We start from the raw sequence: 13,419 nt of genomic DNA on the forward strand, positions 1-13,419 counted from the left end.
CACGCGTTCATGAAGACGATGAAGCAGACGACGACGAAGCAGGCGACAAAGCGATTCTAAAGTAACAAGACGACTGGAACTGGTTTTCTGCGCTTGCTGACATACTAAGGCATCACAAACAACATATTCTTACGAAGTACACACATGCAGGAGAATCCAAGCTGATACCGGTACGTCCCAAACATAAATCTACGATGAAGTACGCACAGTATGTAGCCGGGAAGCCGGAAAACGATGACTACAAGTAACATGGCGGAGGCACCACTTCCGGATTGCGCCCGCCTGCGCAGTTCGCTTGGTGACATTGGTCTATTAGTACAAGAATAAAATTTCTACTATAAGTAATATAGTTTTTCGCTCCTTGGTCAGGCAGTTTCAACTAAGTTTCGAAACTTAGTTGTAACCACTACACGACTTTTGCTTGAAGTCTTACTTCAAAGAGGTCAGTTTATTTATTTATTTATTTAGCCTCAAGCTTGTTAAGAATTACTAAACTTATAAATATAATGAAATTCAAAAACGAACGGAAATAGAGCGGCTATAAGAAATGTTCAACAACTGTTTTCTCGGAATAAAGATCGGTAATATAGGTTATAGTGAAAGGAGGGTGGTTTTTTAAGATAGTTTTGTGGACAGCAGTCAAAGTATATTTTTTCTTTCTAATTTGAAAGCCCAACCCTCACTGATGGTCAGTGCGGAATGACAGATGTTGGAGCTGTAAATATAGGATTAGTTTAAACAGTAATCGGTGAATTATAGTTTATAAAAAATATAAACCCGCGGTTTATGTGGCACTGTTACTATTCGAAGCCGATATAAAAGGTTCCGCATATTTTGGTGGAAATTATATGTTGGTAGAATATTTTGGCTTGATAATATAGCTTTACCGTATGCTTTTTCGTAGTCGATTCGGAAAAAAATGAACCGGGTACACGTTTTTGTAACAAGGCTCAGCAAAGAATTGAAATGAGCTGAAATAATTTCCTATTTATTTTTTCACGAGCATGTTTTACAACACAAGATGAGAAACACGTCTTATACTTCCCCAAATATTGGGGGGTTTGTTTTCTGCAACAAGCGTATAAGAAAATACATCGAATTATTTTTAGGGGCAAGACACTTCTACATATGATACGTCACAAAAATAGACGTAATTTCAAAGTTACACGCTTTCACTCTTTAAGTACAAAATGAGCGTTTTGGTAACAGTGTCCACCAAGATGAAAATAAAAAAGAGGGTATGGTACGTGTTACCTTCATCATAATAGACTTCACTCCTTACAACACAAAAATAAAAGTTGATTGGCTTTTCTTTCGCATAGTTAGGCACATAAATAAGACAATACTTCTGAACACTCGTCACAAGAACACACACATAACAATAATCTTTCGTGAAAAAAGACACACATCAAATCATGCGCACTTTCTCGAAACCGATGTAATTGAAATACCACAAAATAATTAAACACCCTCCTCCAAGCAGCCCGAATAACCACCTGCGCCAATTCGTTTATTCCGTAGAGCATTTCACTTTGCCGCCGCTTCAATTGAAGCAAGAATGTGTAGCATAAAGATTCGCTTTGGCCACGGATATTACAAAAAGAGCCATGCGTTTTTTTTAATATTGATGCACTTTGACAAAGCTCTGCTGAGGTCCTAGAACTTGTGTCTTGTAAAAGAAACTTCCGGGTCTTGGATTCGAGGGTGGAGACCAGGGTCCGGAAGAGTGTGCCGTCCATGGCCCTTGCGGTGGAGTGACAGCAGGAACCGCAGGAGAACCTAGAACTGAATTAGGAACCTGGTTCCACGGAACTGACCGAGCAGGAGCCCACGGTGCAAGGGCAGGCCCGGTGGAAGGGGGTCCTAACGACACACCAGAAATCGCACCACCGGGGTGACCAAAGTTGACGTCAGCAGGGTTCTTGGAAGAATCCACACCCGGTTCGTTGGATTGCACATTTGCTCTAAATCCTCCAGCGTCTGCGACGTAGTGAACAGTTCGAATTTGCCCATCTGAACCATTGAGGCCGTACGTTCCCTTCTTGAAACCGTTGGAGTCGCCTGATTCCGTGTGGAAACCTCCGCCGGCGGTTCCAGCGTAGCCGAAATTGTACGACCCAGAAGGAGCCTGTATAGATTAATAATATAATATAAGAACCGACTCCCAGCGTACGTATATAAATGTTAAAATGTCAAATAAACTATTTGTTCTCCGCAATATATTTGATTGTGCATTGATACAAATAGAGCTGACAAACTTTGGAGACCGTGTCCATACCAAAATAGATGAAACCTAACAGTTAGTTCTGAATAAGTCGTTCTTTATAGCTATTTCTGAATGCAAGAGTTGGTTCAAAGCATGAGTCACAAGAAAACCATATATTCATACATTTTTAAATTAAATATAAAATTAAGCATTCGCAAAACGTCGTGCATGTCAGTCGTGCTGTAAATGCTTCTAGAAAGATTTTTAAAAAAGAGTTCAAGACATATTTAAAATAATTACTGCTTCCAATTTTTAAATATAAGTTGTGGACTAATGGCTAAGGATATGAGCGTATTCACAAAACGTATCCCATCATATTTATCTCAAAGCATCATACGAAAGTTGTTCATCTAAGGAAGAGAACCTCCTTTAGCCAATGTACAGAATTGTTTCTGTGTGGAAGCTCAATACTTTATTCATTTATTACACGGCAAAGACAGGACCGCGTGAACTGGCCAATATTTTAGACAGAATACATGTTATGTGATATTTTCCACCTAACATATGCCCTGCCTCTGCATGGACACTAGGGTCAAAAATTGAATTATTCCTGTTACTGGGGTTCTATGGATTCTAGTATATTTATAACTCCCCGTCCAAAAAAAAAATCATTTCCGGCAGAGTAAATTTATGAGAACATGGGTTATATTTGGCTTCAGTCTGTTGCGTTCTTTTACGATCACAGTTTGTGAACCGACTGCGCCAAGAACTTTGAGCGCAAACTGATACCTCTCTGTACGTAAAAGGACTCATACGGTGGTAGCTCGGCATAAGTAGAAATTTCTTCTATTGAACTTAAGTGTGAACGAAGTTAAGCTGCAGTCAGGTTATACAACTGTAAAGACAAGAACACGTTTTTTTTCATATGTATATATCACAATGTTGAGGGGAAAATATTGACAGTTACACTGCGTTCAATTTTACAGCATCCTTCCTCGCATGCCTCTCCAATAATGAAGCCGTCACCTATTTCTTGCAAAGTTACAACTCACATCGAACGTTCCATATCCAGTCGAAACCGGGACTCCTGCCCCGGGGTACTCAGGGGACGTGGGTACAAGCACAGGAGCTCCAAGAAGCCCAGGTTGTCCCGGTAAGACCCCTTGCGCAAGACCTGCTGGCTCAGGACTCTTGCTCACGCTCACGTCTGCTGGGCTCTGAGCACCGTCAACGCCAGGCTCGTTGGTGTGGACGCCCGCTGTGAAACCACCCGGGCCAGCCGCATAATTCACGGTACGAAAACGACCGTCGCTGTCTTTCAAGCCGTAGGTGCCTGCCTTGTTACCGGAAGCATCTCCCGATTCTTTCTGCCACGGTCCTATCCCTTGATCATCGCCGTAAGCGAAGTTATAGGCTCCAGTAGCCTGAAAAACAAACAAGCGTGGGAAAGTGATGAATTTCTTTTTTCTTTCAAAATTGTGAAATATTGGTATGTACTTATGAAATAGCGTATTCAACGGAAGAAAACTTAACTCTGTAATGTTCCCAAATTTTAGACCAGCTACATAAAGTAAAAGTTGCATTTAAATAGCATCGATTCTTTTGTCACCAAATAACATATCTCTTCATATTTCAGTTTGCATTGTTTGGCATGATTGTGTCGTTTGCAGAACTCTACGTGCGACATTAAAAATAGCCGAATACAATGACAGCTTGCAGACAGCAAACAATAATGACAGTGTACGTGAATTAGCATACGCAGCCAGTTGAACGCTCTCGCACATCAATGCGAATCTACTTGCGCGAATCCTATCGGCTCGCATACACGCTTGCACACACAGCAGTACCAATGGCGGTATATGGTCGTATGTCAAAAGCGCAGTAGATATCTGGTCAAAAATGTATTTTTTTTATGGTAATGTCACATTGCACATCACTCAGAAATGTAGACTCGTGGACTACCAAGAGTAAAGCATAATGCAACAATCGTATGTGAAATTGCTAGGGAATTGTGTTAGATACGTGAAACGTGTTTGCGGCAGAAACGTTTAGCGATATTCTGAGCCTGTGTTTACGTAGTATGAGAAATGATGGGCTGCGGCCGGTCACGTGTCAATTTTCCCGCTAAATTTAGCGGGTAGACTGAATCTAGGTGTAGGTTACGTGACGTCAATTCTCGCGCTAACTCTAGCGGGGAAACTGAATTTGAGCATAAGTATCATGACATGACGTCATGTGACATTATTTTCCCTGCTAAAGTTACTGGGGAAACTGGGTTGGGGTTGACGTTCCGTTAAGTCTACGTTCCCGTAAAATCGAGCGGGAAAACTTAATTTTTTGTATAGTTCGTGTGGCACGAAGTCATGTGACACAATTTTCCCCGCTAAATTTAGCAGGGAAACTGAACTGGCGTTGTGGTCACTGTCCCCGCTAAATTTAGCAGCGACTTTGAATTTGAGTGTAGTTCAGTTGACATCATGTCAGGTGACGTAAATGTTTCTGCTAAATTTAGCGGGGAAACTGAACTTTAGTATAATTCACGTAATATGAAGTCGTGTGGCACCATTTTCCCCGCTAAATCTACAGGGAAACTGAATATGTGCGTAGGTCGCGTGACACGAAGTCATCTGACCTCATTCTTCGCGCTAGATTTAGCGGGGAAACTAGATTGGTGGTGAGGTCTCATGACGTCAATTTTCCCGCTAAATCTAGCGGATCGTCACAGGCCACGGTTTCACGAAATTTGGAGCAACTAGCCAAAGAACGTTTCACGTTAAAATGACTTATTCCTGATCCGGAACGGTTTATTTTTATATAAAACACTAGAAAAACACCAGCTGCCATGTTAAAACACCTTAGAACTAGAAGAATTGATGTAAAAAAATGGCGAAGACGTTTATCAACCTGCTTTTTTTCTATCGAAATCGTTCCTCTGACATTCTGGTCTCCACTAATATTCCCAATGCCCACTCCTCACCTTTGGTTAGTTACCAACTGCAGATGGTTGAGAACCACGTCTCCGGTAGTAAAAGAGTATGAGGTTTTAAAAGGTTCATACGTGCAATGCATGAACGACACAAAAGGCACTTCCCATTTTAAGGTGAATAAGGCTCGGGGACAAGCGGAATCGCGAACAACAAGCTTGAAATTAATTGATTGACCTACGCATTGTGCATACTTATTTACTTATAAGCAATTGCCCTGCTAATATCCGTTGTATCAGGCTCAACTGCGTATCCGCCCAGTTGACATGAACGTGTGAATGAGAGGGCCTAGGTAATTGATCCTGTTTGTTCACGTCGCCTAATAACGATTCTTTTATTTTCATTTATGTAGTTTCTTGTTACACTTTCGTGTATTCTAAATATAGAACAATACAAGTTAACTATCTTCCATTGTATTCATATGAGTACGGAGCACAGACGCGTACTGCGGCTTGATTTTCAAACGCGGTCAGATGAGAACAGAATGACTCAACTGTTACTTAGTTGCACAAGCATCTTCATCAATATTGTGTCGCGATACATTGAAATACGAATACGAAAAACAAAGCATGTGGCTTCCTGTACATGCTGCGCAGCCTGGCGACGGGCTAGGGTAGGTTGTTCACGCTCACTAAGGCGAGAGATACGAGGATTCGCTTCCAACTATGATATGCCTTGACGTGGTGACTTTGGACCATCGCTCGGTGTGTAAGCGCTTGACTTGGCGCGTCGTTGCGCTAGGGGCCCGGTCGCGATGAAGTCGACTGCTGCTTCTTATCTATTCTTAGCACTTATCTTCGCGGTTGCGTGGTACGTAGGCGAGCGGAGGTTGTCGCTGCGGCAACGTTGAGGAAAGCCAGTGACAAATGCGCCCCGTGCGCCTATACTATTGGCCCTCACTTTCCCCACCTAATGTCCTTCTACAACGCCTACACACACGCTTTGTGGCGGCGCCGCGGCGCGCCATGACAACGATCTGAAGCGCCGAGCCAATGCGCTTGTACACTGAGCGATGCTCGCGGCATATCACAGTTGGACGCGAATACTTGTTTCTCTGGCCTTACTGCGCATGTGGAACCTTCCCTAGGCCGTCGCCAAGCTGCGCAGCGTGTACAAAAAGCCACGCGCTCCGTTCGTATTTCAATGTATCGCGATTGAACAAAGGCTTCGAACTAACAACATCTCACACAAGGTCATAAGGTTGTGTAAAACTACCAGGTGTAATATTATCCTTGAGCAAAATTAGTAAATGCGAAAGCAAAAAATTGTTTTTCCAGACCTCAACAAAATCAACAGAGCAAAGTATACTAAATTTTAGTCTCGGAACGCTAGGTATATGGTTTCGGGACCCGGAAACAGATAGATGCTTGTAGTCGGAAGGTGAGAGTAGTATGTACAAGAATATCTAACTTGCTGCTATAAAGGTCTTCACCAGATAAAGCGGTCAACGTGTCAATAACGTTTAAACCCTGAGTGTGGAAAGGAAACTTCAAGATATAGACGAAGGCCAAAAAAGACACCTTTAAGACAAAGTCTTTTTTTTTTGTGAACGATTTTTTGAGAATGGTTTAAAAGCGTTGTATAAAATGAATTTATCTAGCCGAGTTATAGGTGTTTGTCGGTCACCTTTCTTCTGTCTCCTTTAATATATATTCCCATCTCCTTTCCAGTCCCAGGGTTTAGACATCTTGATCAAAACGCACCAGCTCGCCTGCATATTGACCTTTTTTTTCCACAACGAATCTGTATTGCTTTTAGATTAGAGTAACAGGGATTGTCTGAAAGCGATCGTGTGGCACAAAAAGGAATGTAATGAAAAGACTGCCGCCTATTGTACTACTGAGATCAAGACAACATATTTTTTCCTAGTGCTGTCCAACAAAAATTAAGGAACAACTTTTTACAGTCTTAGTGGATTTTCAGCAATTTAATACTAAGTAACAAAGTAGAAACGTTAAGGCTGTTCCATATAGTTGTTTTAGACTGTGCCAAGTGTTTTGGGATAGATTCCTCGGTAGCTCCTAGGCAAAACGCCGGCCTGCGTATCCCCAGGTGGCGGGTCCCAATCCCGGCCGAAGTGTCCGCAATCTGACGGAGGCTTACAGTTGAGAGGGCGCCGTGTAACCGAGATTTCGGTAGCACATCCAAAAATCCCCTTGTGGTCATAATTAATCCTCAGTCCTCCGCTGGGGCGTGCCAGATTCCCCTCGTTGTTTTGGCATGTAACGCAACCAAAACTGACGTTTTTTTAGCGTGAAACAATCCCTCTTGACCGCTTAACACATTGGCACACAGACGCCATCTATCGGAAAGCCTTGAAACACTTGACCTGCGTCTGCATATATATATATATATATATATATCTGTTATCTCCGTGGATTTCAAACGATTCTTACAACGTTATAAGCGACTATTTCTCATTAGTAATGCGTAAATTTGATCTCACCAACACTGCAAAACCACCAGTCAAGTAATGCGCAGGTTGTAAGTGTTCCAGGGCTGCCCAATCGATGGCGCCTGTGTGTTGAGCGTATACAACAGATCTTCAACGCGCTCTGCATAGTCGAACCCAAATGGGTGAACCGGCGTTTAGCCACCACTCACATCCTGCGTACCAAACCCGGTCCCGGCCGGCCCACCGGGCACCGCAGCGCCACCTGCTCCACTCCACGGGACCGAAGACACCCCAGGGATTCCCGCGTGAGGCGATCCAGATGGCACCAGCGGCACACCGCCGGGAAAGCCAGCTTGCGGAGATCCCAACGGGACCAATGCGGCTCCGCCGGGAAAGTTTGAAGCAGGGTTCGCAGGTACTATCACAGCCGCACTCCCGGGGAATCCTGCATGTACAGCACCCGAAGAAGGATACGGCGCCACGCCGCCGGCCGGCGGAGATTGTTTGTTGACGGCCACGTCGGCGGGACTCTGGGCGTCATCCACGCCGGGTTCGTTCGTCTGGACGCTGGCTCGAAAGCCGCCAGCGTCGGCGACGTAGTTGACTGTGCGAAACCTGCCATCGGGGTCCTTCAGGCCGTACACGCCTTTCTTGTTACCGGCGGCATCGCCGGATTCCCTCTGGGAAGGTCCCAGGCTTTCACCGTATGCAAAGTCGTATGGTTTCCAGGCCTGGAAGTAAAAGGAGAGGTGGAAGATAGGATTTTACCTGGCTCTGTCGGACCTGAAACACGTCGCCAACTCTGAATGACGGGATCAATATTTATTTAAAATCGGTTAGAGTTTCTTCTTTTTTTTTTATCACTAGCTAGGGTAAGTTGTTTGATTGATTTCGGGTTTTAGAATTAGCTTCAATAATGCCCATAGTTATGGACAGCTCAGCGAAGGGCATGACTAATCATGTTCCCATTTCTTGCTTTGAGCTCCGTTCTTTGACGTTCTTCTTGCGTAACGCTGTAATGACAATAGACGCGAAGGGACAATCAGATGTACAGAATTAATCACTCTCTTCTTTTCTTTATATAAAGGCTAGTTTAGATATAAAAATATTGTGCGTTCAATGACAATTTGGCAAGCCCTGCTGCATCTTCAAAATCGTCTGTACCTTTTTTTCTAGCTTTTTTAACCGCAGTTTTTTTAGTCAAACAGTCTTTATTTTAAAGTTAAGCATGTGACCAACTGCAACTTTTATTAATGTATGATAGCTTCTCAAAGCAAAAATTGTTAATGGAGCATGGAAACGCTCATACGACATCAGCACGCATTCAAACTTAAAGTGGTCAGCTCAAGTCAGTTTACCGTACTTTATTTCATAGTTCATTGTTGAAAATAATATTATTCCGTGCCCTATACCGAGGTGAAATGTGTCGCAGAATAAGATGTCGAAGAAAAACAATTTCAGGAAACACTTTACCCCATCCACATATTATTTCGAAACTACTTTATGCCCAACGACAAGGTCCCCTAGTGGAACGACTAACATTTTTTCACGATTATTCCGGGTAACATTTTAGACGGCCCTTTTTCTTAGATAAATCCAGCTTCAGAAGAAACATTGCCTACCTTTTTGGCATTTCCCAAAATGCATTCAAACTGCAGTACATTTAGAACGCCTTGGCTCATTTCCACCCGAAAATCTGTCAGTCGAACGCATTAAACACCGCACCGGACGGATTGTTCGTGAACTGGCACTTGACCTGCCGGTAGGCAGCCGTGTAATCAGGACTGCCGTTCTGTCGCTGCGGGGCCCGGCGTTCTCGTCTTACATCCTCGTACCTTGCTCTTGGCATTTTACCTTGCTGCGCCCACCATGTCGGACGCAACAAATCCCGACACAAAATCATCAAGCAAGAGCTTTCATAATACGCGCAGTTCGCTTTGCTACAGCTGAGGCGCACCCTGAAGAAAGCGATAGCTCCAAAAGCAGTTGCCAATTGCAAGTGGAGCGTTCAATCGGCCAAAGCAAGCTCCACGCTGCAGGGATGTCCTAGTTACGGACATGAAAGCGCCAAGAGCTCATCGAATAAATGCTCATTTAAAAAAAACGTTCGTAATCTAAATATTTTGCGCTATAAAGATAAGCTTTACAACGTTTCGTTTCCTGGTCAAAGACTTACGTCTTGAGACCCGTGACCCGTTGCACCACGACCAACGGGTAATCCACCGGCCCCTCGAGAGTCAGAAGCTTCGCTTAAGTAGCGACCCGGGTAGATCGGAGGGGTATCGCCCGGAGGAGGACCGGGTGCCCCCGATCCAGAAGACACGGTCACGTCAGCCGGACTCTGCGCAGTGTCCACTCCAGCTTCGTTGCTTGTCACAGTCGCCCTGAAGCCACCGGCGTCGGCAACGTAGTTGACGGTGCGGCCCGGTAGACCGTAGGAGCCCCTCTTGACACCGGACGCATCGCCGGTTTCCGAGTGGAAGGAACCACCGGTAATGGTACCGTCATAGGAGAAACTGTATGGATTTCCTCCTGTCTACAGAGAACAACAAGGAAAATGGGAAAGTGAATATGTGGAAGTTTCAGGACATAAATTACGTTGTCTTCCAGCCTCGAATTATCAATTTCAAAATTGGTGTTAAAAAAAAATTAGCCTTGACCTTACAAAAATGCAGAGCACCTTCGCACCATTTGTTTTTATAGTACGAAACATTGCGTTAGGATATAAACCCTTAAAAAAATGTTTTGTTTGGTTTTTCTGATTTTTGTGAGAAGTGTGCATTATCCAGCTGGGAGTCTAACAGAGGAATTGATTGACCACTCATAAACTATTTCGAATAATGATTCACAAAATTTGATCACGACGAGTTTTAAAAACTCTTATTCTGTGCCGCAGATACTGATAAGGAGGGAATAACGGATTTGCGTGCTGAAACAATGAGTATAAATAATCAAACAGTATAAATATCTAATATAAAAACAATAAGTATAAAACAATAAAGCAATATAAATGTATAATATAAAAATAAGTAAAAAAACTATAAAACTATATAAAACAATGTCTTTCCCTCAGCACGCATACTTTCGTATTAGGTGGTGTTTAAAAACAGTACTATTAATGACGCCGCGTTTGTTAGAAGAAAGAGGTCGATGTGGCTTTCGAACACTTAAACTTGAGATAACGGTAAAGGAGGAAAGAATGTATAGTCCCTGAATTCATAGATGTGACTCAACTGGAACTTCCCGATATCTCGAGACGACGTCGGTGAGAATCAGAAATCAATCTTAACTCGAAACAGTCTTGCACCCAGCTTACGGCGAAGTTGAAGCAATCAGGTTCACCAAACTTTCAAGGCTAAGTGTCTACCTCTGCCACAACTTAAATGTATTCATCGTAATTTTTGCTGCATGATATATAGCTTTCTGAGCCTTTATTTTACAATGGTTTCATCTAAGCCTTTCTTAAAAGTTCATGATCTAGTAATGATGACAGCTAGATGACTCGTTCAACTTCAACGCGGTGAAAAATTGCGCACATAAAAAACAAGAACAGATCAGCTCTTGGGTGTTGTGTACCTCCTTTGTTTCTGACCTTGGTTTTTGCTCACCGTATATCATAATGATTCTGTCCACTCTTCCCTCTTCCAACTCTTCGGTTAAAATAAAGTTTCTCTCTCTCTCTCTCACTGAACCACTTCATTTAGCGACTGAGTAAGCCGACAAAAGATTATACTTAAAACATACAAACATAGTATTTGATGGTTATGTTTACATTATTTTGTTCGTGCGTTTTTTAAGTCAAGTTTCTGATTTTGAACTGCTTGAATTAGTAGCTCAGTAGGCCTACGCAACGTGACACCAAAATAAATGATTGCCTGGCACTATATTTGACATTTAAACTTAAACAGCGGACCCACAGCGCGCGCTCAGAAGGCGTTCCACAGCCCAGCAGACAAAGATGGCAGCACGCAGAAAGCGATTTTCATGAAGGTCTATAGCTACCCAATTTAGCCAGCTCATTCGAGAGACACAACGTAACACTCAAATAGAACGTCGTCCTTGACGCGCAATTTTTTTTTCTAATATTCTGTTTACAAAGTTTCGAAAAAATCTCAATTTTTTCGAGGTTCAAAATTACTTGACATTTCGTGCCCCTGGGTGTCTTTTAAGACGGCTCATTCCCGGGTGCATCTTGACGTCCTGTGCGGTATCGTCGCCGACAAGAACTGAAGAAACGCGCTGCGTGGCTCAATAGCTTCACGCTTCCTGCTTCGTGATTGGTTGTACGATGTCCTTGATGGCTAATGCTGCAGTCCCATTGGCTGAGAAAAGATACTAAGATGAAGGGGACTCGCCACACCCTGCGTGTTTTAAGCTTATCAGTGACCCTATCTCTTTCGCTTTTTATCTGTCTTACCGTCTGCGGGCCGAATGCAGGTTGAGGCGAAACCCAGGGTCCCACGCCAGGAAGTCCTTGTCCTACTCCAGCTGGTTGAGGTTGAGTCCATTGCGGAGGAACGCTTACAGGACCCTGCAAACCGGGCTCGTTCGACTGAACGTCGGCCCTGAACCCGGCGTCGCCGGCGACGTAGTTGACGACCCTGAACCTTCCGTCCACGTTCCTTAGCCCGTAGGAGCCAACTACGTTCCCCGATGAGTCAGCGGTTTCCTTCTGCCAGGAGGCACCTCCCCCGGCGCCGTGGGAATGCCTGTAACCGAAGTTGTAGCCCTCGGGCTTCCAGGTGTCGTCGTTCGGAAAGAAAAAAGGAAGACGTTAGAACATGATTACCATTCAACAACTGTGTTCAAGAGGGTGTGGTTTTCGTTGGAGGAAAGGTTCTTGGCTTGTTTTTAGGCGTCGGCTCACATTATTTTTTTTATGTGTGGAGCACGACATGCATAATGAGTGTTGACTTACTCTGTTCTTACGTCAAAGAATAGAAAGACTACATTATGGGCTCGAGCAAGCAATGGAAAGACGCTATATATTGTTCTTTTGGGTTGTATCCAAACACTTCGCTTGAGTTAGAATTGGAAATTGGTTTGTAGAAGAGTTACTTTTACAACATGTCGTGACAATAATCACTCTCCTGGCATGCCAACATTGCTGCCTCTTGCGTTCTTACAAACCCTAGCGGAGAAACCCGCCCCATGTGGTACACGAGTTGATGCTGACTGATTATATCTTGAGATATGCGGGTGTGCATTCGATCGGTGATATATTTAGTGCTTCCCATTTGTTGAACAGGTGTTTGGCTTATTCACTGGTGGGCATTTTTATTGTTTGATGGCTGACAACATAAATTTAGATTCCAGACATTTTTAAGGTAATAATACACTTCATTAGACCTAATTTGAAACTTTCAAGATACATTTACAAGACAACAAAGTTGCGAGTGCCCGGAGCGTAACCAGTACAGCGTAACCAGTACAGCGTGAAATAAATCGGTTAAAATGATACTCACCCCTTGCGATCGAAATTGGACGTTTCCTGAACCACCAGGACCATGAACAAACTCAGCGCTGGCAGCTGCAACCAGCCACAGTAGTAGCGTCCTCTGAACGTGTGATAGTTTATTAGTACATAAAAACCGTATTATTAACCTTAAAAAATTCATTCGGGTTCTGAATGAGAAATCAATGACTACTAATTACTGTAACTGAGCAAAGGAAGCTCAGTGTGCGAGAATTCACAAAACGTTTGGAGATCTTTTTTTTTGTCCGCTGAAGTTTAGGCGGTATATATTTTATTCATACTCATTGAAGTTTACTCAAACTTCGCTTTGAGTAAATCTGATCATATGCTCTCTTGGCGCGTGCTGTTTTGGCGCGTC

The 13,419-nt window shown here is 43.5% G+C and overlaps 1 protein-coding gene across 1 annotated transcript; it reads right to left on the minus strand.

Moving 5' to 3' along the window:
* Window positions 1-972: 972 nt before the first annotated feature.
* LOC8032535 (collagen alpha-2(I) chain) lies at window positions 973-13,203 on the minus strand. Its single transcript, XM_029985139.3, has 6 exons — window positions 13,051-13,203; window positions 12,003-12,320; window positions 9,762-10,121; window positions 7,795-8,316; window positions 3,259-3,630; window positions 973-2,128 (listed from the first exon to the last, which is right to left on the minus strand). The coding sequence occupies exons 1-6, from the start codon at window positions 13,201-13,203 to the stop codon at window positions 1,619-1,621; spliced, it is 2,235 nt and encodes a 744-aa protein (XP_029840999.2). The 3' UTR covers window positions 973-1,618.
* Between the last annotated feature and the right edge of the window lie 216 nt (window positions 13,204-13,419).

This window comes from Ixodes scapularis, unplaced genomic scaffold, assembly GCF_016920785.2.
Source record: "Ixodes scapularis isolate PalLabHiFi unplaced genomic scaffold, ASM1692078v2 PGA_scaffold2__306_contigs__length_199485367, whole genome shotgun sequence".
Taxonomy (NCBI): domain Eukaryota; kingdom Metazoa; phylum Arthropoda; class Arachnida; order Ixodida; family Ixodidae; genus Ixodes; species Ixodes scapularis.

Bases quoted from the DNA above. Each gene is read 5' to 3' on its own strand.
- LOC8032535 (XM_029985139.3), bottom strand. From the start codon at position 13,203: ATGAATTTTTTAAGGTTAATAATACGGTTTTTATGTACTAATAAACTA. The intron at 8,317-9,761 runs GTAAGTCTTTGA...TTTTACTTCCAG, and splicing joins CGGGTCACGGGTCTCAAGAC to GCCTGGAAACCATACGACTT. The intron at 3,631-7,794 runs GTGAGTGGTGGC...TTTGTTTTTCAG, and splicing joins CCGGGTTTGGTACGCAGGAT to GCTACTGGAGCCTATAACTT.